The sequence below is a fragment of the Hypanus sabinus genome, chromosome 7 (assembly GCF_030144855.1).
Source record: "Hypanus sabinus isolate sHypSab1 chromosome 7, sHypSab1.hap1, whole genome shotgun sequence".
NCBI classification, from domain to species: Eukaryota; Metazoa; Chordata; class Chondrichthyes; order Myliobatiformes; family Dasyatidae; genus Hypanus; species Hypanus sabinus.
Genome location: NC_082712.1, coordinates 160,243,665 through 160,266,114, shown reverse-complemented (window position 1 = coordinate 160,266,114; position 22,450 = coordinate 160,243,665). Strand labels below are relative to the sequence as shown.

The following is a 22,450-nucleotide window of genomic DNA, read 5'->3' as shown; positions in this document are numbered from 1 at the left end:
CTCATTTCTTATGCACTTTCTACTTTCTTCTCAGGATTATAGAGGTTTATAGCACAAATCAATGCTTTCAGGCCATCTCTTTCATCAAGCAATGCAAAATTAATCAATTTTCTCAATTGTCTCGGGTGTAGCTATTCACACATCATCATGCTACTTTCTGTGTAGTTTGAGAACTTTTGTGAACTGTCTTCATTTTGATTGTAACTAAATTGACCATCCCTTGAAGAAAACCCAAAGCTGAAATGCTGGAAGAACTCAGCCAGCCAAGCAATATCTAATGCACCATTTTTTTTTAGAAATACAGCATAGTAACAGGTCTATCAGGTCCATTAAGTTAGTGCTGCCCAATTATATCCATGTAACCAATTAACCTACTAACCTGTACGTTTTTGGACTGCGGGAAAAAACCAGAGCACTCAGAGGATACGCACACAGGCAGTGGCGGGAATTGAACCTGGGTTGATGGCGCTGTTATAGTTTTATACTAACCTCTACAGTACTGTGCCACCCCAATTCTTGCCAGTGACTCTTCCCAGTAATCCAAAATGCTGAATTATTCCAGCATTTCTGTTTGTACTTCAAATTCAAGCATCTTCAGATCTATTTGTTTTCCACAGCATCCATTAGCCTTGTTTATAAGTGTCTCTCTTGGCTCTCTCTACCTATGTGTTTAATCTTCTTAAGTGTATTCATCCCTATGTCTTAAGTGCATTCATTATCTCAGCTTTAAAAATCTCCTTGATCTTTTATCAGTTATATCACAACTTAAGTAGGAGAATATCAACATCAACCTGATGTTTTCTTTGTCTGTATATCCTTGCAGGGCAGTGGGGTGGAGGTACATCTCCACCAAAGAAGGTAGAAGTTTCTCCTTCCCTCCGCTAGCCTTGGGAAAGGTGTAGCACTTGCTTAGCCTCCCCATGTGAGGCCATAGGTGTCATGGTCCTGGCTGGCATTTCCCACCTTTTGCTGTCCTCCCTAATTGGTCCTTAATCCCCACACTTGATTCCCAATCTTTCCCAATTCCTCTCAATCACCAGCACCTGGTTTCCATTAGCCACCAGAGGATAAGACTCCGATTGCTCTGGTCAGCCCTTGCCAGATTGTTGGTCAGCTCTCAGAGAGAGAGGAACCTTGCTCCAAGACTTCAACCCTGTATCTCTTTGTAAACCAAGTCTCCTAGGTCCTGACTCAGTCTGGTCCTGATTCTACACTCGCTAAGGAGATTCTGCCTCCGCGTCGGAGTCCTGCACTTGGGTTTGTTTTCCTGCCATGTCCCTGTCACAATAGGAGCAGGTGATGCATATCACAAGTCCTAGTTATGTGACCACTGACATCAGGCAAGCAATCCCTGAAGAGTATTGATAATGGCTGGTGTCACCCATCTTGTAAAGACACTGCCCAGAAGAAGGCAATGGTAAACCATTTCTGTAGAAAACATTGCCAAGAACAATAATGGTCATGACTAGAGAAAAGAATAAGTAATTAAAAACAGATGGAAGACCATAAATGCCCATGTCATACAACATGAAATATAGAAATGTAAAAAACCTACAGTGCAATACAGGCCCTTTGGCCCACAAAGCTTTGCCAAACATGTCCTCACCTTAGAAATTAAGCATGATGATGATGATAACCTTGCACTGCCAGTTTATAAAACAGGTCAAACTGCAAAAACTGCCATCTAAAGTCCAATAGTGTGTGAGGTAGGGTTTATAGGATAGTCAAACTTTTAACAACTTCTTTCAAACTGTAGCTTTAAGTCATTAAAGCAGAAAAGTGTGGTGTTTCAATACGCAGAAAGCAATTGTATCTCCAAGACTTTTCAGAATCCAGTCAGTATTTTCAGGCATCAATTCTTTCTTTTCAATCAGAGACGAAATGAAATCTCTGCAGGAAGCCCTCCAGAAACAGATCAATGAAGCTGCATTGAAAGCAGAGAAACAGCAGGCTGGGGTAAGCTGTCACAAGCAAAATGTGGCTGTTTATTTTCTGAATATGGCTCGAAAAAATGTAAGAAATAGTGCTCTTCACAGTAATAAAGCAAGTGTGTTTATTTTGCGCTCTGTTGTAGTAGTTGGAGCTCTGTAATTTAATATTGCAGGTCTGCTGCTGTTACAGATCAACTTCTTAAAGGCTGAGGTGGAAAGGAAGAGCAAGCTGATAAAAGATTTACAGCAAGAGGTAAGAACTTGTATAGCTGTGCATGACTTCCTAGGGGTATGAGCAAAAGCCGGAGGAGAAGGAAAATAATTTGGCAGAAGAGCCTGAGTCTAAATGCTGAGTCTTACATAGGTGGTTGACCATGATTGATTCAACATTCATTCCTCTTAATGTGGCATTACAAGGTTAACTATTTCCAGTTTTGTATGAAATTTTAAGCTGAATAAGTGTATTCTTTTTTTTTTGGATAGTGTGTTAAAAACTTGTGTTTTAACTTTTGGTAAAATGTTGAATTTAATTATTTATTGGGGGGGGAATATTGTCACAGAAGTAAAATGTCACTGCAGAGATCTGAATGAGTCACATTTTGCTCAGGAGTTTTGATGTCACATTTGGCCTGAAACATAGAATTTTTATAGCACTGAAAGAGTCCACTCAGCCCATTCTGCTTGTCCTGGTGAGCCACTGGCTTAGAGTTTGGACTCGGGCGGTTTCGATGGTGATGTTCACATTGATGATTGAAGAACATCGATGGGGCTTAAGGAAAAAGATTATTATAACTTTATGTTTGCAGTTGTGGGTGTGGATTGACTGCTTAGTTTTCACCCCCTCTACCCCCCCTTAGATAAGAATTGAAAAGAGCATTTATTTGCTCCTCCCAGTTTACTGGCCCCACAGAATGTGAAAATTAACACACTTCAACCATGTAATCTGAATCGGGAATCTGAGATACGTTCACATATAAAAATAGCATTACAATTTTCAAGGATTGATCACGGGTATCCTTAACTGCATTCCAGGCAAGTACATAATATTCTAAAACTGTTCCAAAGTTCAGATAAATATTTTACAATACTATTCATACTAATCTCTAATAGAATGTTTTAAGATAGAGTTGGATGAAAGGAAAATAAGGGGAGGACGTACTTGCATTGCTCTTCTGTATTGGAGGAAATACTTCCAGAGTTTCATTATTCCATTAACACACTAAGAGAAGGGATTCAAAGAATTGGAGGAGGAGCTTCTAAAATCTAATTGAAAACTGACCGAATACGACTGTAGATGATAGCTTCGCTATGCAATGTTTTTGAAACTAATCCACGCAGATAAGTTACTAGCTGTAATTGGTCACATTATTTGGAGTTCAGATTTTGTGTGTATGCACGAAGTTTAAGGTAAGATATTATGTGGCTGAATCTGATGGTTTACAAAGGCAACTCAATTGATCAGGAAGGACCTTGAAATTTGAAAGACAATTTAAAGATACAAATCCAGAAGGCTTAATTGGTTGCTTCTAAACCTTTAGAAATATTGAATGCAAAATGTACTCTGATAAGGAATTAAATCATTTATATTTTGAATCATAGGATATCTGTTTAGTATAACAAACAGCAAGGAAAATAAATGACAACTCCACACACCATCACTTAATATTGCTAAAGGGAAATAAGAAATGGGCAGTGATTTGTCAGAGATGGACTCCAGAGACAAAAGTAGACAAGGCAGAATGTTCGAGTGATATAGCCAGTCCACAACCCATGGTGGGAAATTATACAACTTTACGTTCACAAGACACTTTTCTAATATCTGAGGAAATTTCCCAGTGGTCCGTGGAACTGAGCTCAAAGTATAGTTATTTTTGGGGCACGGAAATGCATTTGAGTAGATTTCAACTCCGCCAAGGTGCAGATATCAATCCTGGAACAATTTACCTCTGATAGACTCGTAGACTTGTACAGAATGGAACAGGTGCCTTCATCCATGTCAACTAACGTGTCCACTGAAGCTAGTTTAATTTGCCTGTGGTTGGCCGACAGCACTCTAGATTTTTCCTATCAGTAAATCTGCCCAAATATTCCAAATGTTGCAATTATGTCTCCTTGCACCACTTCTTCTGGCAGCTCAATCCATATGCCTACAATCTTTTGTGTAGATACATTTTCTTTCAGGTTCCCTTTAAAACTTCCCCTCTCACCAGGAACCAGTGCATCCAATTTGAGAATCCCCTACTCTGGTAAGAAATACACTGTGACCATCCATTTTATTTAAGCCCTGTCGTGATTTTAGAATTTTCCATGTGGCCCCTTTCAGCCTCCTTCACTCCAGGAGCAACAGTGCCAGCTTAGCCGATCTCTCCTGATAACTCAAAATATTCAGTCCTTGCATCCTCATTGTGAATATTTACTGCACCATCTCCAGCTTAATCACATTCTTCCTATAGTACGGTAATTAGAACGGCGCACAATGTTCCTAGCACAGTACAGCTGTATGAAATGGCCCATTACCCAGAGCCTTCACTGATAAAAGCAAGTATGCATATACCTTCCTCACTGTAAGCTACCCACAAAACTTTGACAAAATTCTGTAGATGTGCGGTGGAGAGTATATTGACTATTTGTATCATAGGCTGGTATGGAAACACCAAAGCACTTGAATGGAAAAGCCTAAAATAAGTAGTAGATACAGCCCAGTCCATTAAGGGTAAAGCCCTCCTCACTATTGAGCACATCTACATGGAATTTTGTCGCAGATCATCACAGATCCACCATTCAGTCCATGCTCTCTTCTCCCTGCTGCCATCAGGAAGAAGGTACAGGAGCTTCAGGTCCCACACCACCAGATTTAGAAACAGCTTTTACCCTACAAACATCATGACATATGCCAGTGATATTAAACCTGATTCTGACTCTGATCATGCTCTTGAACCAGAAGGGATAACTTCACTCATCCCAAAACTGAACTGTTCCCACAGCCTATGGACTCAATTTCAAGGACACTTCATCTCATATTGTTGATATTTAATGTTTATTTAATTATTAATATTCTTTTGCTTGTTCTTTTTTGTTCCCTTTTTTTGTTTTACTGTGAATGCCTGTAAGACAATAAATCTCAGTTGATATAACTGAACCTTGATAATAAATTTCCTTTGAACTAAATAAATTTCCCTTGCCTCTTTCAGAAAACCATATACTAGTACCCCTCAGTCACTCTGTTTTACAGCTCTCCCCAGGAACTTGACATTCATTGTGATAAAAACACTCTACTTTTCTGGGTTCAAAATGGAATTAATATCATATTTCATCTGTTTATGCTAAAGCATTTAATATTCTTGGAATTTTCTGGAAAAGCCAAGAGCCTCAGGTCACTTTCTCTTCAAGGGTGGTGAACAGAAATCTCAAATAGTTGAATTTCTCTGTGCACATCATAAATGTATTATATTTCCACTTAGCACTCAATGGAATTCTGAAGCTTGCTAACCTTGAATCTCTAATGTTAGTTTATTGCATACTAATAAATCAAAGCCTAGCTAATGTTGACACGTTGTGATGAAATCTAAATCATGTTTATGATAATTTAGATTGCGCTCATTATCAGTTTACTGATTGAGAACCTTGTTATGGTACTAGTCACTGCACACTAATGCAGGGTGATTCAAAGACTGTTAATCTACCTTCATATGTAAAACTAAAACCATAAACAATAAATCCCACTCTAATTTTCTATTGCATACTAGTACTTACTAAACTAATGCAAATGACATTTTTTGGTGTTCTTCTATACATCACAGAGGAAACAAGGTACATGGAACTTAAAAAAAAATAGAGGCCTGTGTGGTAGGGAAATTCTAGGCAGTTTCTAGAGTAGGTTACATGGTCGGCACAACATTGTGGCCCAAAGTGACCGTAATGTACTGTAGATTTCTATGTTTCTATGTAAGAAACAGAAGCAGGAATAAGCTATTTGTCTCCTAATGCTCCTCTGCCATCCAATATGATATAGTTGATCTCCCTTCTCATCACAACAATGCTACTATTAACACATGCTTCACATAAGCCAGTCATATTCAACCTCTACTCAGAGGGTATGCTTTTGTTCCAGGAGTCATTCAAGTGAGTCTACCCTGCACTGACTCCAAAACATGTATCCTTCTAACACAGGGGTTCCCAACCTTTTTTTATGCCATTGGCCAATACAATTAAGCAATTGTATTGGGAACCTTTGTCCTATTGCAATGGAAAACCAAATGACACTGAGTTGTTTCAAGAGCAACACACACAAAATACTGGAGAAACTCAACAGATCAGGCAGCATCTACAGAAAGGAATAAATGGTCAGCATATTGGGCCAAAGATCCTCATTCAGTTACTGCCGATAACTTCTGCCAATTAATGTTGCCTCATAGTACAACTCACGTAAGATCTTCAAGATCATTGGCCTCTTGTAGATTTTATTACATTCTTAAATGTAAAATGAGATCCTGGTGAGGCCATTCATCAGGGAACAATGCCAGAAGAAGACTGGTGGAAGATTCATAAACGGCTGGAAAGATGGATTGCCAACGTTCCCATAAAATACATATTTAGCTGAGTCATCGACCTTCTTCAAGGAAGCCTCCTGCATCTCTGCAAACAAAAACTCCATAAAATACCTCCAGAAGTGTGTTGCTTCAGCAAATTTCAATGCATGTTTTCTGATATTTTATTCCTTTTCCTTTTCTGTGTTAATGATGACACGTGAATAACTATTTTTTGAAAACACTATTAATTTCATAAGGATATAAGGGTAAATTTCATAAAGTGTGCTTCTATTATGGAGTCCACTTGTTGAAACTGTATATTACAGAATTGGGATATGAGGACTTTCTATTAAAAAGAATGAATGGAAGACCATAGAGTCTATTCATCCAAATCCCCATTTCATATGGCCGGTGTGTGAGTTTGTATGCTTGAAATCCAACTTGGTAAGGTTACAAATTATTAGTACTGAAGATGTCTCCCAGGGAATCCACAAATGAAGAAAAGAAAAGTTCGTTCATTGAAGATATACCTTTGAGATAAGGAATCTGTGGACTGAGGGGCATGAAAATAAAACTTTTCCGAACTTGTGTATTTTACATTAATGCCCCCCAGGAAGCAAACTTAAAGGAGCTACTCGGCTTTTCATTAATTTGCCGTGGTTTCTCAAAGAATTAACATCTGTTCAGTAACCTTTGCTAGTTTCTGTATCAGATGCAACTCACACATTATAATTCCCAAGGTGGGCTAACCAGTGAAGCACGAGAAGTAATAACATGATAGAACAGCTGCTAAATACATTAATGGTGCATCTAAATCCCCACATTTATAAAACCTGTCTTCTTTTACAGTTTTATCAACGCATCCTTCACCTTTGTGGATTAGTACAAATGAATCTCAAAATCTCAACTCTTCGCCATAGTGGCAGAGTGACTTCAAAAGTCATTTCACTAACTGCAGAGTGATTTGCAACATACTTACAAAGAGAAAACAAGACCTTTGTTCTTACCTGATTTTTTTAAAATGCTTGGTGTCTATTTCTAGGCAATAAGATTGAGACAACAAAACTTACTCACTTTAGTGAGGGGAGATGTTGGTGGGAGATAAAGTCGAAGTTATCTCAGCTTAAATGGAGAGAATAACTTGTACCTCTTTTGGAGTGCTGGGGACCTCATTATAGTGTCAGCTATGTGTCAGTTGAGTTATTGTTTAAGGGTTGAAGAACAGCACCAAAAATCAAGGTACAAATTAATCTTGACTGAGGCTAATGTTGAGGGAATGCTGAGCTGTAAGAGGTGCAACGTTGTCGATTTAAGGTTAAGTGGGAGCCATATATGGTCTGGTCTGGAAATACCAATGCCCCATGAACAGAAAAATCTAGTGAAAGGTGGGAATGCAACCTGATCTATCACAGGCAAAGTTTTCCTGTCATTCAGCATATTTACAAGGGATATTGCCACAAGACAACCATATCAAAGGACCCTCACCATCTAGATTATGCTGTCTTCTCATTACTACCCTACTACCATCGAGAAGGAAGTATAGGAACCTTTGGTCCCAGGCCAGCAGATTCAGAAACAATTATTACCCTACAATCATTAGGTTCCAGAACCAGCGTGGATAACTATTCTAATTTCACAATCTACAAACTTCAAGGACTCTACAATTCATATTCTCAGCATAATTTACTTTTTTTATTTGTACAATTTGTCTTTATTTGCATATTAGTTATTTGTCAGTCTTGTACACCATTTTTCATACTGGAAATTCTGTTCTATATCATTATTTTCCTGTAATTACCTGCAAATAAAAGGAATCACAAGGCATCATGGTGATATGCGTGCAGTGCGATAATATATCTACTTATACATTGACACCTGAATCTGAATTTGAACTTATTTAAATTTGACATCCATCCCACAACGTGAGGGAGTAAAGATCTTTGCATTATGACTCCGTCGCAATGTACAGACATGTGAATTTAAAAGTCTAATGGCTTATAGAAAGAAGCTGTCCCGTAGCCGTCTGTTCCTGGCTTTAATGCAGTGGTACCATTTGTCAGATGGAAACATCTAAAACAGTTTATGGTTGGGGTGACTGATATCCCCAATGATCTTCCAGGCCTTCTTTATGCAGCTGCTGCTGTAAATGTCCTCAGTGGAGTGAAGTTCACATCCACAGATGCACTGGGCTGCCTGTAGCATTCTCTGCAGTGCCCAGTGATTAAGGTTTGTGCAGTTCTCCATTCCAGGTGGTGATACAGCCAGTCAATATACTCTCAATGGTGCCCCTGTAGATCCTCATCTGTGGGGCTCATGCCGAAATTCTTCAGTCACCTGAGTTGGAACAGACAATCTTATGCTATTTCGCTACACAGCCAGTGTCCAGGAGGGATCTTCAGTGATGTGTATACCGAGGCACTTGAAACTACTCACCCTCTCAGCTGAAGTCCTATTGATGTTGACTGGTGTGAGCCTGTCTCCGTTCCTCCTGTAATCCATAATCAGCTCTTTTGTTTTTTTGGACATTGAGGGAGAGGTTGTTATCTTGACACTACTGTGTCAGGGTGCTAACCTCTCCTCTGTAGGCTGTCTCATCACTGCTAGAAATAAAGCCAATCAGAATCAGGGTTATTATCACTGGCATGCGACGTGAAATTTGTTAACTTAGCAGCAGCAGTTCAATGGAATATATAATCTAGCAGAGAGAAAAAAACAATAAACAAAATAAAAATAATAATAATAAATAAACAAGTAAATCAAACATGCAAACAACAGAAATAATGTATATTAAAAAATTGAGGTAGTGTCCAAGGGTTCATTTAGGAAGGGTTCATTTACGTCCATTTAGGAATCGGATGGTAGAGAGGAAGAAGCTTTTCTTGAATCACTGAGTGTGTGCCTTCAGGCTTCTGTACCTCCTACCTGATGGCAACAGTGAGAAAAGGGCATGTCCTGGGTGCTGGGGGTCCTTAATAATGGACACTGTCTTTCTGAGACACTGCTCCCTAAAGATATCCTGGGTACTTTGTAGGCTAATATCCAAGATGGAGCTGACTAGATTTACAGCTTTTGCTGCTTCTTTCGGTCCTGTGCAGTAGCCCCTCCATACCAGACAGTGATGCAGCCTGTCAGAATGCTCTCCACAGTGCAACTGCAGAAGTTTTTGAGTGTATTTGTTGACATGCCAAATCTCTTCAAATTCCTAATGAAGTATAGCCGCTATCCTGCCTTCTTTATAACTGCATCGATATATTGGGGCTAGGTAAGACACCCAGGAACTTGAAACTGCTCACTTTCTCCATTTCTGATTCCTCTATGAGGATTGAAATGAGTTCCTTCATCTTACCCTTCCTGAAGTCCACAATCAGTTCTTTGGTCTTGCTGATGTTGAGTGCCAGGTTATTGCTGCAGCACCATTCCACTGGTTGGCATATCTCACTCCTGTATGCCCTCTCGACACCACCTGAGATCCTAACAAAAATGGTTGTATTGTCAGCAAATTTATAGCTGGTATTTGAGCTATGCCTAGCCACACAGTCATGTGCATATAGAGAGTAGAGTGGTGGGCTAAGCACACACGCCTGAGGTTGATCATCAGCAAGGAGAATATGTTATCACCAATCCACACAGATTAGGAAGTCAAGGATCCAATTGCAGTGGAAGGTACAGAAGCCCAGGTTCTGCAACTTCTCAATTAGGATTGTGGGAATGATGGTATTAAATGCTGAGCTTTAATGAACAGCATCATGACATAGGTGTTTGTGTTGTCCAGGTGGTCCAAAGCCAGGTGAAGAGCCATTGAGATTGCATCTGCCATTGACCTATTGTAGCAATAGGCAAATTGCAATGGGTCCAGGTCCTTGTTGAGACAGGAGTTCAGTCTAGTCATGACCAACCTCTCAAAGCATTTTATCACCGTCAATGTGAGTGCTGCAGCACTCATTATTTTTCTTAGGCACTGTTATAATTGTTGCCCTTTTGAAGCAAGTGTGAACTTCCATCTGTGGCAGTGAGAGATTGAAAATGTCCTTGAATACTCTTGCCGGTTGGTTGGCACAGGTTTTCAGAGCTTGACCAGGTACTCCAATGGGCCATTCCACTTTGCAAGGGGTTCACTCTCTTTAAAGACAGCCTAACATCGGCCTCTCAGACATTGATCACAGGGTCATCAGGTGCAGCAAGGATCTTCACAGCTGTAGTTGTATTTTCCCTTTCAAAATGAGCATTGAGTTCATCTAGTAGTGAAGCATCACTGCCATTCATGCTATTGGGTTTCGCTTCATAGGAAGTAATGTCTTGAAAGCCCTGCCAGAGTTGCTGTACATTTGATGTTGCCTCCAACCTCATTCAAAATTGACTCTTCACCCTTGAAGTAGCCCTCACAAATCTGGGTGCTCCAGATTCTTCCCACATCCCAAAGATGGACAGGATGATAGGTTCATTGTCCACTGTAAATTGCTTCTAGTGTTGCTTCACAACTCCAGTGAACCAGGTTTGATCCGGACCTCCATTGCTGTTTGTATGGAGTTTGTATGTTTTGCCTTGGGTAGTCCAGATTTTTCCCAAGGATGAACATGTTGGTAGGTTCATTACTTCTAGTGTGGGAAGAGGATTAAAAGGGAGTTGAAGAGAATGCAAGAGCGAATAGGTTACAATAAATATTCTGAGACCTGACATATACCTCTCACAATTTTTATTTAGAGATACAGCAGAGAATGGCCCTTCCAGCCCTTCAGACCTTGCCACACCAGCAATTCCCAGCAACTCTGACTTAAGCCTAACCTAATCATAGGACCAATTAACTTACCCAATTCGTCTTTGGATTGAGGGAGGAAAGCAGAGTACCCAAGGCAAAAAGCACACATTCCATAGGGCAGACATACAGTGACTTGTTACAGAACACACCAGAATTGAACTCAGACACCTAGGGCTATAACAGTGTCACACTAACGCTGCACCCATTTTATATACGTGTCCTTGTTACTGCTATCACGTCAAGGCAATTTATTGACGATATATAGCAACGGGTAACTGATTTATTATTGCCACATGTAGCAAGATACAGTGAAAAACTTGTTTTTTCTTGCCACCTACACAGATCATTTTAGAATATATAAGCACATTAAGGTAGTACAAAGGGAAAATTAATAACAAAATGCAGAATATAGTGTTACAGTTTCATAGAGAGTGCAATGCAGGTAGATAATGAGGTGTAAGTGTTAGACCATAACTAAAGATTCATCCTTGACAGACAGTGAGGAGCAGTGTTCTGGTCTCTTAACCCACCCAGATGAATATGTAAGTTCAAGAAAAAATATTGTAATGTCAGGAATTTTATTTCATGAACAAATGGGGAATCCAGGCATCAATATCTTCCTGTCATATTTCTATTTTCCATGCAAACCGCCCTCGAGGCACTTCTAAATGTGACTGTTCAATTAGTGACAGTTTGCAGACTATCTGGCACTGCATTGTAACAATTGGGAACTCGCCTGAAATCTCCCAAATTAGTTTTAGCCAAGATCTTGTAAAGATGATCGGAAGACAGAAATTACCGCAGTTGATCGCAAATTTCCCGAGGATACAAGCGTTTAACTTGCCTACAGAGGCATCCTCTAGAAATTGAATAATGAGAAGAAATATCTTCACTGAAGATGGAGTGAAGATTTCAGAAGTGAGTCTTTGAATTCATCACCTAATGGAATTTGTGTAGAGACTCTATCACTAAGTACATTTAAACATTGCTAGATTTTAGTTATTAAGGATATCAAGGGATACTAAATTAATATGCAAAAGACATGCTCAGTTTTTACTACTTCTGCGATTATGTTAAGCATCGTGTTTCATAGATTGGGCTATCTATATAGATGTCTAATAGATAGTATAGTTGCTTTTCTAATTAATATACCAAATATTGTACCATCTACACCCAATGGCCACTTTAGTAGATATGTTTGTACACCTACTCATTAATTCAAACATATAATCAGCCAATTATGGGACAGCAACTCAAGGCATAAAAGCATGAAGACATGATTTTTTTATCCGGGGGTGGTGAATCTGTGGAATCTGTTGCCACGGGTGGCAGTAGAGGCCAAGTCATTGTGTATATTTAAGGCAGAGATTGATAGGTATCTGAGTATCCAGGGCATCAAAGGTTACGGTGAGAAGGCGGGGGAGTGGGACTAAATGGGAGAATGGATCAGCTCATGAGGGAATGGCGGAGCAGACTCGATGGGCCGAATGGCCGACTTCTGCTCCTCTGTCTTGTGGTCAAGATGTTCAGTTGTTGCTCAGACCAAGTATCAGAATGGGGAAGAAATTCGACCATGGTGTTAGACAGGGTGGTTTACGTATCTCAGAAACTGCTGATTTACTAAGCTTTCACAAACACCAGTCCCTACAGCAGGGGTTCACAACCTTTTTTATGCCACGGTCCCCTTCCATTTACCAAGGGGTCTGTGGACCCCAGGTTGGGAACACCTGCTCTAGAGTTTACAGAGACCGGTGCAATAAACAAAAACCATCCAGTGAGTGGCAGTTTTGTGGGCAAATGTGATTTGTTAATGTGAGAGGTCAGAAGAGAATGGCCAGATTGGTTTAAGCTAACAGGAAGGTGACAGTAACTCAGATAACCATGTGGTGAGTAGAAGATCATCCCTGAATGCACAACTCGTCGAACCTTGAAGTGGATGGGGATGGGCTACGTCAGCAGAGGGCCAAAATCAGACACTCAGTAGCCACTTTATTAGGTACAGGAGGAAGCCAATAAAGTGATCACTGAGTGTATGAAGACCAAGTGAAAAGCACTTTTAGATTAACAGCAAAAGTCAGAGTGGTAATTCTACGATTTCATCAAGGATTATAAGCATGGATGTAATGGCTGTTCAAGTGTAATTTCGTACTTGAATGAGGATGAGAGAGTCAGAGAGTCAAGCTACTGTAACAACATTTAATACATTTAAATCTGTTACATTTAGATCATATTTGGAGACCTATATAATTCAATAATCAAAGGCATGCAGAGGAATTTAAATATACCAGCTTTTGGTGCAGCATGTTAAATACGCATCGTATCCGTGTTCACAAGAGTCCTTAGAGTGTCAAATAATTGTTGGAAACTGGGGTTCATAAACTTGCTTGTCACCACATCCCACCTGCAACAATACTCTTTCCTTGTTATTTAAAAAATATTTATTTGATCTTCAGAGGGAGTATTGCCCTCTAGTTGTACAGAGGAAACCAGTCCTCTGGTTTCTTGCGAGTGAGCAAAGACAGATATTTTGAGATGTGTGCAACTAGCAGCTGACATTTGCAAATAGCTTTGTGGTCAGTGACCAAAAATGAATTTCTACCTCTAATCCAACTGTGGTTCATCCTCTCCAGATTTTGGACAGTGTTTTTATTGTATCCACAGGGGAAATGAGTGCCATTGCTAATTACTTACCGGGGTTTAATATCAGTAGAAGTTTATTTTTGGAGTGCTCTAGGGGGCTGGAGTGATGTGCAGTGGGAAGCGTTCACCTGACATATTTGCACAGCCATTCCTGTCTGAGTGTCAGTTTTGCCTGTCGACAACGTTGCTGCAAGCTCCTGACAAGGCAGCAGATTGGCACTGGTAGCACAAACAAAAGAAGACAGATTTCCAGTGGTTAGGGTGATGCTTGAAAGAGGCAAGTAGTGGCGGGAGACAAAGAAATGTGTGTCTTGATGGGAATAAGAACTATTGGGTTTGGCTGTTCAAGCAAGGGCACACAGGGGAAAAAAGTGGGGGAGTTTAAAAATTAAAAACTGGGAAAGGCAGCTTGTGTACCTGTGGTACAAGGCTTCTGTCTCAGAAATGTGGGATGATTTAGTACGGCATTTTAATTGGGTCATTGCTAATTGGAAGCGTGTTTCAAGTTAACAGTCACTGGCATAAGTTCTCAGGGTTCAGAAAATCCAACAGTTAACTGGAGACATGAGTAAATAGCTGCAGCATGTCAGTACTTTCTTTGGCACTACCTGCAGGTCGGTAGAATCCCTAAGCTTTAAACAGTCCAGATTCCTTTCTTGCTGATCTTTTAGATGCAATCAGCCATTTTCTTCTCCCATCAACTTCCTCACACAACATGTCCACTGATTTCTTTCTTCCCTCTACCAAGTAGTGATTAAAATATCTGTTGTCTAACTGCCTGGCATCTTCTTTCACTTAGACTTGTTCTTAAACGTTCCATCCATTGTTCAGTTGACAACGATGCACCAGCAAGTCCCACCTTTAACTCATTCCCCCAGTTAATAAATCCATTCGATATCCTTCAACTCCGACTTCAGCACCCAGTCATATCCAGTCTGTTAACGGGCTGTAAAATCAACTGCTGGAGGAACTCAGTGGGTTGAGCAGCATCTGGGAAGAGATGCTTCTGCTCAAGACATTGCCTCAGGAATGTGAGTGAAAAGGGAAGATGGTTGGCATAAAGATCAGAGGGGGAAGAGCGAGACAATCATTAAAGACTAAAACATTTCTACAGACATGGGGACCATTCTAGTTGGCTGAATCACCACTTGGTATGGTTCAATAAGTTTCAATAGGTACCTTTAATGTCAAAGAAATGTATACAATATACATCCTGAAATTCTTTTTCTTCGCAAACATCCATGAAAACAGAGCGGCGCGCCAAAGAACGAATGACAGGTAAATGTTAGAACCCCAAAGCTTCTCCCTCCCACCCACAAGCATTAGCAAAGCAATTACCTCCCCACTCCCCACCAGTAAAAAATCATCTGTGCAAGATGCACAATATCGTAAGAGGCTGCGGAGGATTGTGAACTCAGCCAGCTCCATTACAGGCACAAGCTTCCTCAATATCAAGGATATTTTCAAAAGGCATTGCCTCAAGGAGGTGGCACTCATCATTAAGGAGGGTCACCATCATTAATATCATCAAGGAGGAGGTACAAGAGCCCGAAGACCCACAATCAAAATTTTCTTCCCTTCTGAATGGTCCATAAACCCATGAACACCACCTCACTATTCCTCTTTTACACTATTTTATTTGACTTTAATGTATCATAGTTAGTTTTATATCCCACTACTCCCACAAAACATCACATTCCATGACATATGTCATTGATAACCAACTTGACTTTGATGCAGATTCAGTGAAACATGAGAAATGATGGGCAGAGGAACCAAGTGCAGGTAGTGGGTGGGTGGTGGAGTTGGGAGGCCAAGTGTCACAGAAATGGTTGGAGCAGGTGCTGGTGAACCTTTGCCTCACTTGGAAGGGCTGTCTCGGAACCAGGATGATGGTGAGGAAGGAGATGTAGGAACTAGTGTTACATCTCCTACAGTTGAGTGAACCAGGGAGTTATGAAGCGAGGAGTCCCGAGGGAAAATAGAAAGGAGTGGGGAGAGGAATATTTGGCTAGTGTTGATACCCTTTCTTATAACACATTGCCACCCTTACTTTGATAAAGAGCCTTTTTTGATTTGCCTGTCCAGTAAACAGCTGATATTCCCAACCCATAACTCACAATGGCCTTTATTTAGTAATTAGTAAAACATGCTATTTATTTATTATTATCACATATACTAAGGTACTGGGTGGATATACATTTCTATCAAAGACCATAAGATATAGGAATAGAATCAGGCCATTTGACCCATTGAGTCTACTCTGCCATTTCATCATGGCTGATCCAATTTTCCCGCTCAGCCCCAATCTCCTGCCTTCTCCCTATATCCCTTCAGGCCCTGACCAGCCAAGAATCTATCAACCTCTACCTTAAATATACATAAAGACATGGCCTCCAGAGCTGCCTGTAGCAAAGAACTCCACAGATTCATCACTCTCTGGTTAAAGAAGTTCCTCCTCATCTCCATTCTAAAAGGACTCCCCTCTATTCTGATGCTGTGTCCTCTAGTCTTAGACTATCCCAACATAGAAAACATCCTCTCCACATCCACTCTATCAAGTCCTTTTATCATTTGATAGGTTTAAGACTGTAGAACTTAAGAAAGAGCAGCAGTGGGCCATTTGGCTCTCAAGCCTGCTCCACCATTCAATAAGATCATGGCTGATCTGGACATGGACTCATCTTCACCTACCTGCCTTTTCCTTGTAGCCATTAACTCTCCTGCTATGCAAAAGATAAATGGAGTCACCCTTCACTCTTCTGAATCCTACTGAACACAGGCCTAGAGCCATCAAACACTCTTCATATGACAAACCATTCATTTAATCTTGGAATCATTTTTGCGAATCTCCTTTGAACCCTCTCCTGTTTCAGCACATCTTTTCTAAAACAAGGGGCCTAAAGCTGCTCACAATACTCCAAGTGAGGCCTCATCAGTGCTTTAAAAAGCCTCAACGTTACATCCTTGCTTTTATATTCAAAGCTCTCTTCAAATGAATTGCATTTGCCTTCCTCATCACAGACTCAACTTGCAAATTAACCTTTAGGGAATCCTGCACAAGGACTTCCAAGTCCCTTTGCACCTCAGTATTTTGTATTTTCTCTTCATTTAGAAAATAGTCAGCTCTTTCATTTCTTCTACAAAGTGCATGACCATACAGCTCCCAACACTGTATTCCATCTGTTATTTCTTTGCCCATTCTCCTAATCTGTCTAAGTCCTTCAGTAGCCTCTCTACTTCCTCACAACTACATGCCCCTCCACCTATCTTCATATCGACTGTAAACTTTGTAACAAAGACATCAATTCCATCATCCAAATTACTGATGTATAACATAAAGAGAATCAGTTCCAACACAAACTGCTGAGGACCACCACTAGCCACCAGCAGCCAGCCTGAAAAGTTTCCCGTTATTCCCACTCTTTGCCTCCTCCCAATCAGCTACTACTTTATCCATGCTAGAATCTTTCCTGTAATACCATGGGCTAGTAACTTGTTAAGCAGTCTCATGTGCGGTACCTTGTCAAAGGGCTTCTGAAAATCCAAGTACACATCGTCAATTGATTCTCCTTTGTCTATCTGCCTTGTTATTTCTTCCAAGAATTCCAACAAACTTGTCAGGCAAGATTTTCCCTTGAGAAAACCATGCTGACTATGGCCCGTTTGTCATGTGTCTTCAAGTACCCTTGAGGACTCTTCCTTAATGATCATCTCCAGCATCTTTCCAACCACTGAGGTCAGACAAACTGGCCTATTGTTTCTGTTCTTCTGACGTCTCCTTGTTCTTGAAGAGCAAGGTAACATTTGCAAGTTTCCAGTCTTCCAGAACCATTCCAGAATCTAATAATTCTTGAAAGATCATTACTAATGCCTCCACGATATCTTCAGCCACCTCCTGATTGATAACTTACAGAACTGGGGCCTCTGTACCTCCCTCTGCAATTAGCTCCTCAACTTCCTAACAGGAAGACCACAATCTGTGCGGATTGGTGATAATATCTCCTCTTCATTAATGACCAACATTGGCACACCACAGGGGACTGTGCTTAGTCCACTGCTCGACTCTCTCTATACCCATGTCTGTGTGGCTAGGTGTAGATCAAATGCCAATTATAAATTTGCTGATGATACAACCATTGTAGGCAGAATCTCAGATGGAGATGAGAGGGTGTACAGGAGCAAGATATACCAGCTAGTTGAGTGGTGTCACAGCAACAACCTTAAACTCAATATCAATAAGATGAAAGAGCTGATTGTGGACATCAGGAAGATGAGGGAACACAAACTAATTCTCATAGAAGGGTCAAAAGTGGAGAGAGTGAGCAATTTCAAGTTCCTGGATGTCAAGATCTCGGAGGATCTAACCTGGTACCAACATACTGATGCAGCTATAAAGAAGGCAAGAGTATGTCCATATTTCATTACGAGTTTGAAAAGATTTGGTTTGTCACTTAAAACACTCAAACTTCTATAGATGTATTGCGCAGAGTATTCTGACAGGCTGCATCGCTGTCTGGTACATGGATGCTACTGCACAGGATCAAAGGAGCTACAGAAGTTGCAAAATTAGTCAGTTCCATCTTGGGTACTAGCCTCCATTGTAGCTTCAAGGAGCAGTGGCTCAGGAAGGTGACACCTGTTATTAAGGAGTCCCAACACCCAAATCATGCTCTGCTAGTATCTGCCACAGTGAAGACTGATGCAAAATACTTAGTTCACCCACTATTTCATTGTTCCCCATTACTACCACTCCAGCACATTTTCTAGTGGTCTGGTATCTACCCTCACCTCTCTGTTACACTTTATGTTTCTAAAGAAACTTTTGGTATCCTCTTTAATATTATTGGCTAGCTTACTTTTGTATTCCATCTTTAGCTTCTTAATGACTTTTTATTTGCCTTCTGTTGGATCTTAAAATATTCCCAATCCTCTGACTTCCCACTATTTTTCTCTCTAAGGAGGTATAAAGCACTCCTTCCCGCCGCTAGCTTGGGCATGTAGTAGCACCTACTTAGCCCCTGGATCAGGTTGATGTGAAGTCACGGGGGCAAGTGGTGGAGGGTTGTATGAGCTCCCAGTGCATATCATAAGTCTTGGTTTTGCAACCACTAATGCCAGGTAGACATCACTGAAATGTATTCATAATGGTTGGTATCACCCATCTTGTAAAGACGCTGCCCAGAAGAAGGTAATGGCAAACTAATTCTGCTGAAAAATTTGCCAAGAATAATCATGGTCATGGATAGACCATGAGTGCCTACTTCACCACAGGGCTCATAATGATGATGATGATGATGACCAAGGTGCAGTGAAAAAGTTAGTTCTGCAGGCCATCCGCTTCAAAACATTAGCACACACAGGGAAATCAACAACATAATACCGAACAAGCACGAGGAAATCTGCAGATGCTGGAAATTCAAACACCAACACACCCAAAATGCTGGTAGAACACAGAATATAGAGCTGCTGTTACAGAGAACATGCAGGGCATGGAGATAATAAGGTGCAAGTGTCATGATGAGGTCAATTGTAAAGTCAGAATTCATCTTAATGCACAATTTGTCTGTTCAGTTGTCTTATAACAGTGGGAAAGAAGCTGCAACAGTGGATAGAAACTGTTCTTCCACATTGGACTTTTTCTCTTTTACTCTTACTTCTGGCTTTTCCAGCTAATCACCCTAGAAGTTCTTACCAGGAATTCAGCATTCCTCCAATTTTCCCATATCCTCCTTCCCACCTCCATGGCACCATTGAACCACATGATCTATGATGGCCAAAAAGTAAAAAGTCTCAGTAAATGTAATTAATAATGTAATGTCTATTAGTTTTGCATAGCTGAGAATTACAGTCACCTCAGTGAAAATACTTGCAGGTGAATCAAGTTATGAACTAGGTCCATTGGACAGGTCTGTGGCAACGGGAAAGCACAGATTCTGACAGGCCAGCTTAACGCTGCATGGTACTCGTGTCCAAGTTTCAGACCTGGACAGTAATTATCTTATTTGCACACATTATCCACCAATTAAACCCTATTATCAAACAATTAAATGTATTAACACTAAATGAAAATGCAGATTAGGGAGTGCATGGTCTGAGCAAAAATTAGGAGACTTCAATTATACTGCAGCTGCATATTTCATAACTTTCCACATCTAGTAATGGCTTTTGACTCACATTTCAAGATGAAGAAAGGAGAAGTGTGAGGACCGGTGTCAGAGGTTAGAAATGGGAAGTAACTGCCAGAGCACTACAGAACAGAAACTTAGATAATGTCTTTACATTTTTGTTAGAATAGGAACAATACTGAATAGGCAGAACATTTTTCTTACCTTCTACATCAGTTACTCCATAGTTGCTGAAAGAGCAATGATGGTTTATCAGCATTCACAGGAAAGTCCATTATGGAGAGAAAGAATTTGGTAATTGCTTACCTTTGATAGCTTTAATTGGCTGTTGGATCAGATAAAATGATTAATTAAGCTTCAGAGTCAATTTTCAGGGTAATTTCCTTCCCACAGTTGAGTTTCCAAGTACTGTACAGTTCAAAGTTCAGAGTTAAAAAAAAATCTAAGTGCATATACAGTATGCCCCCATGTACAACCCTGAGATTAATTTTCTTGCAGGCATTCACAGTAGAACAAAGTAATACAATAGAGTTGATGAGAAAAAAAAACTACTGAAGGTCTGACAAATAACTGATATTCAAAAAGCAAACAAACTGTGCACATATATAATACTGAGAACATGAGTTGTAGAGTACTTGAATATGAGTAGAAAAATAGTGAAGAGATTCCACAGGTTGTGGAATCAGTTCAGAGTTGAGGTGAGTGAAGTTATCCATGCTGATTCAGGAGCCTGATGGTTGAAGGGTAATAACTGTTCCTGAACTTGGTGGTGAGGAACCTAAGACTCCTGTACCTCCTTCCCAATGAAATACTGTAAGTATCCCATTGTTCAAATACTAGAGGACATGCATTTAAGGTGAGAGGGGGAGAAGTTTAATGGAAATTTGCAGGCAAGTATTCATACTGGGAGTACTGAAATAGGCTGACAGGGATAGAGATGGAAGCAGATGTGATAGTGGCATTTGATAGTTTTCTTAATAGACACACAAATATGCAGGGAATGGAGGGAAATGGACCATGTTCAGGCAGAAGGAATTAATTTGATTAGGCATCCTGCTCAGTGCAAGCAACATGAGCTGAAGGACCTGTTCTGTGCTGTTCTATGTTCTATGTTACTCCACCGTGGGCGTGGGCTGTCTCAAGTACTATAAAGAACCCATCAAAAACTGACTCAATAATTTTAAAGACCCTTGTGCTTGTAGAAGATGGTAGGATCAAGAGAGTGGTCAGAAGTTGAGAAAGGTACTTTGATGGGCATGGACAGGCTGGGCCAAAGGTCCTGTTTCCGTGCTGTATAGCAAAGTCTCAATGACGCTTTGAGGTAGCTTTAATCTGCAGGGGAAGCCTGGTTCATTTCTGGCACTGCGTCTGCATCTGCTTACACTCCCCAGCTTACTGCCATCAACAGCATTCTGTTTACACCATGAGTTTAAACAAATAGAAATAATGTGCACTGCAAAGGAAAATATGAATAAATTTAAAATTGATGTAGTACTGCTGGGTAAACATTTGGTGATGAGTTGGCTTTATAAAAGAGCAAAGGAAAATGTCTGCTTGAGAGGAGAATTTGTATTAATTAGTTAGCTCATATCTCCAGTTCACTGGAAGCAATGTTGGCAGAAGCCAAACTCGTATTGAACTGCAGGAGGCTGAATGAGGGTTGGCTCAGAGAGCACTATTTATGTTTCATCACATGCAAGTGATATTGCCCATAAAATAACTTTCAACCAAATCATTGCATGACCTCAACTGTTGTAGCCTGGTTGAGTTAAGATCATTTCCAAGAGCAGGAATTTTAAACATGGAGGGATAGATGTTTTGGAGAAATTTGCCCTGTATCAGTATAACCCTGGCAAATTATTGTGGAATCTCAGCCTCAAATTATCACAGCACATAATGAGTTTGTGTGATCTTTGTAACAGTTTATTAAAAAATAATAGTCTAGAAGCCAACCCATTTAGAGAACCAATCACCAACAATGCATTGATCGCTGTTAGAGAATTCCACTGCTCCACTCAAATGAGGGACCTTGGGGCTGATCTATAAATGAATAATCTCAAACTAGGATCTCATAGGCAAGCATTCCCAACATGGTCCATGGACCCCTTGGTTAATGGTAGAAGCCCAAGGCATAAAAAGGTTGGGAACTCCTGTCATAGGGCTATGTATTTCAGTACTGCATAATAAACATAGTTGAAAATTGAGAGCTTGCTCCATTGTTCATAATATTCCTCCTGAGTCCTTGATGTGCCCATTTCATCTATGGATACCCATGCAACATATTTTTAATGATTCTTGAAGGGGTTCTTATCTGGCAGTGAAATATAGGCCTTTTCGAGCTCCCTTTTAGTAATCCATCTCCTTGCTACACTCTGCACCCCACTTACCTGTTCTCCCTTCCTGTCATCTCAAAACCTTGATCATTAACTTTCACCCTCCTGACAACAGACCTCTTCATTATCCGAT

General features: G+C 40.4%; 1 protein-coding gene across 3 annotated transcripts in view; it reads left to right on the top strand.

The window, feature by feature from the left end:
• Positions 1 to 22,450, top strand: part of luzp2 (leucine zipper protein 2) — a 409,997-nt gene that overhangs the window by 232,252 nt on the left and 155,295 nt on the right. For all 3 annotated transcript variants that reach the window (XM_059976016.1, XM_059976014.1, XM_059976015.1), the window contains 2 exons: positions 1,875 to 1,956; positions 2,122 to 2,184. In XM_059976016.1, coding sequence (XP_059831999.1) covers positions 1,875 to 1,956; positions 2,122 to 2,184 — 145 coding nt within the window. The remainder of the gene's footprint in view (positions 1 to 1,874; positions 1,957 to 2,121; positions 2,185 to 22,450) is intronic.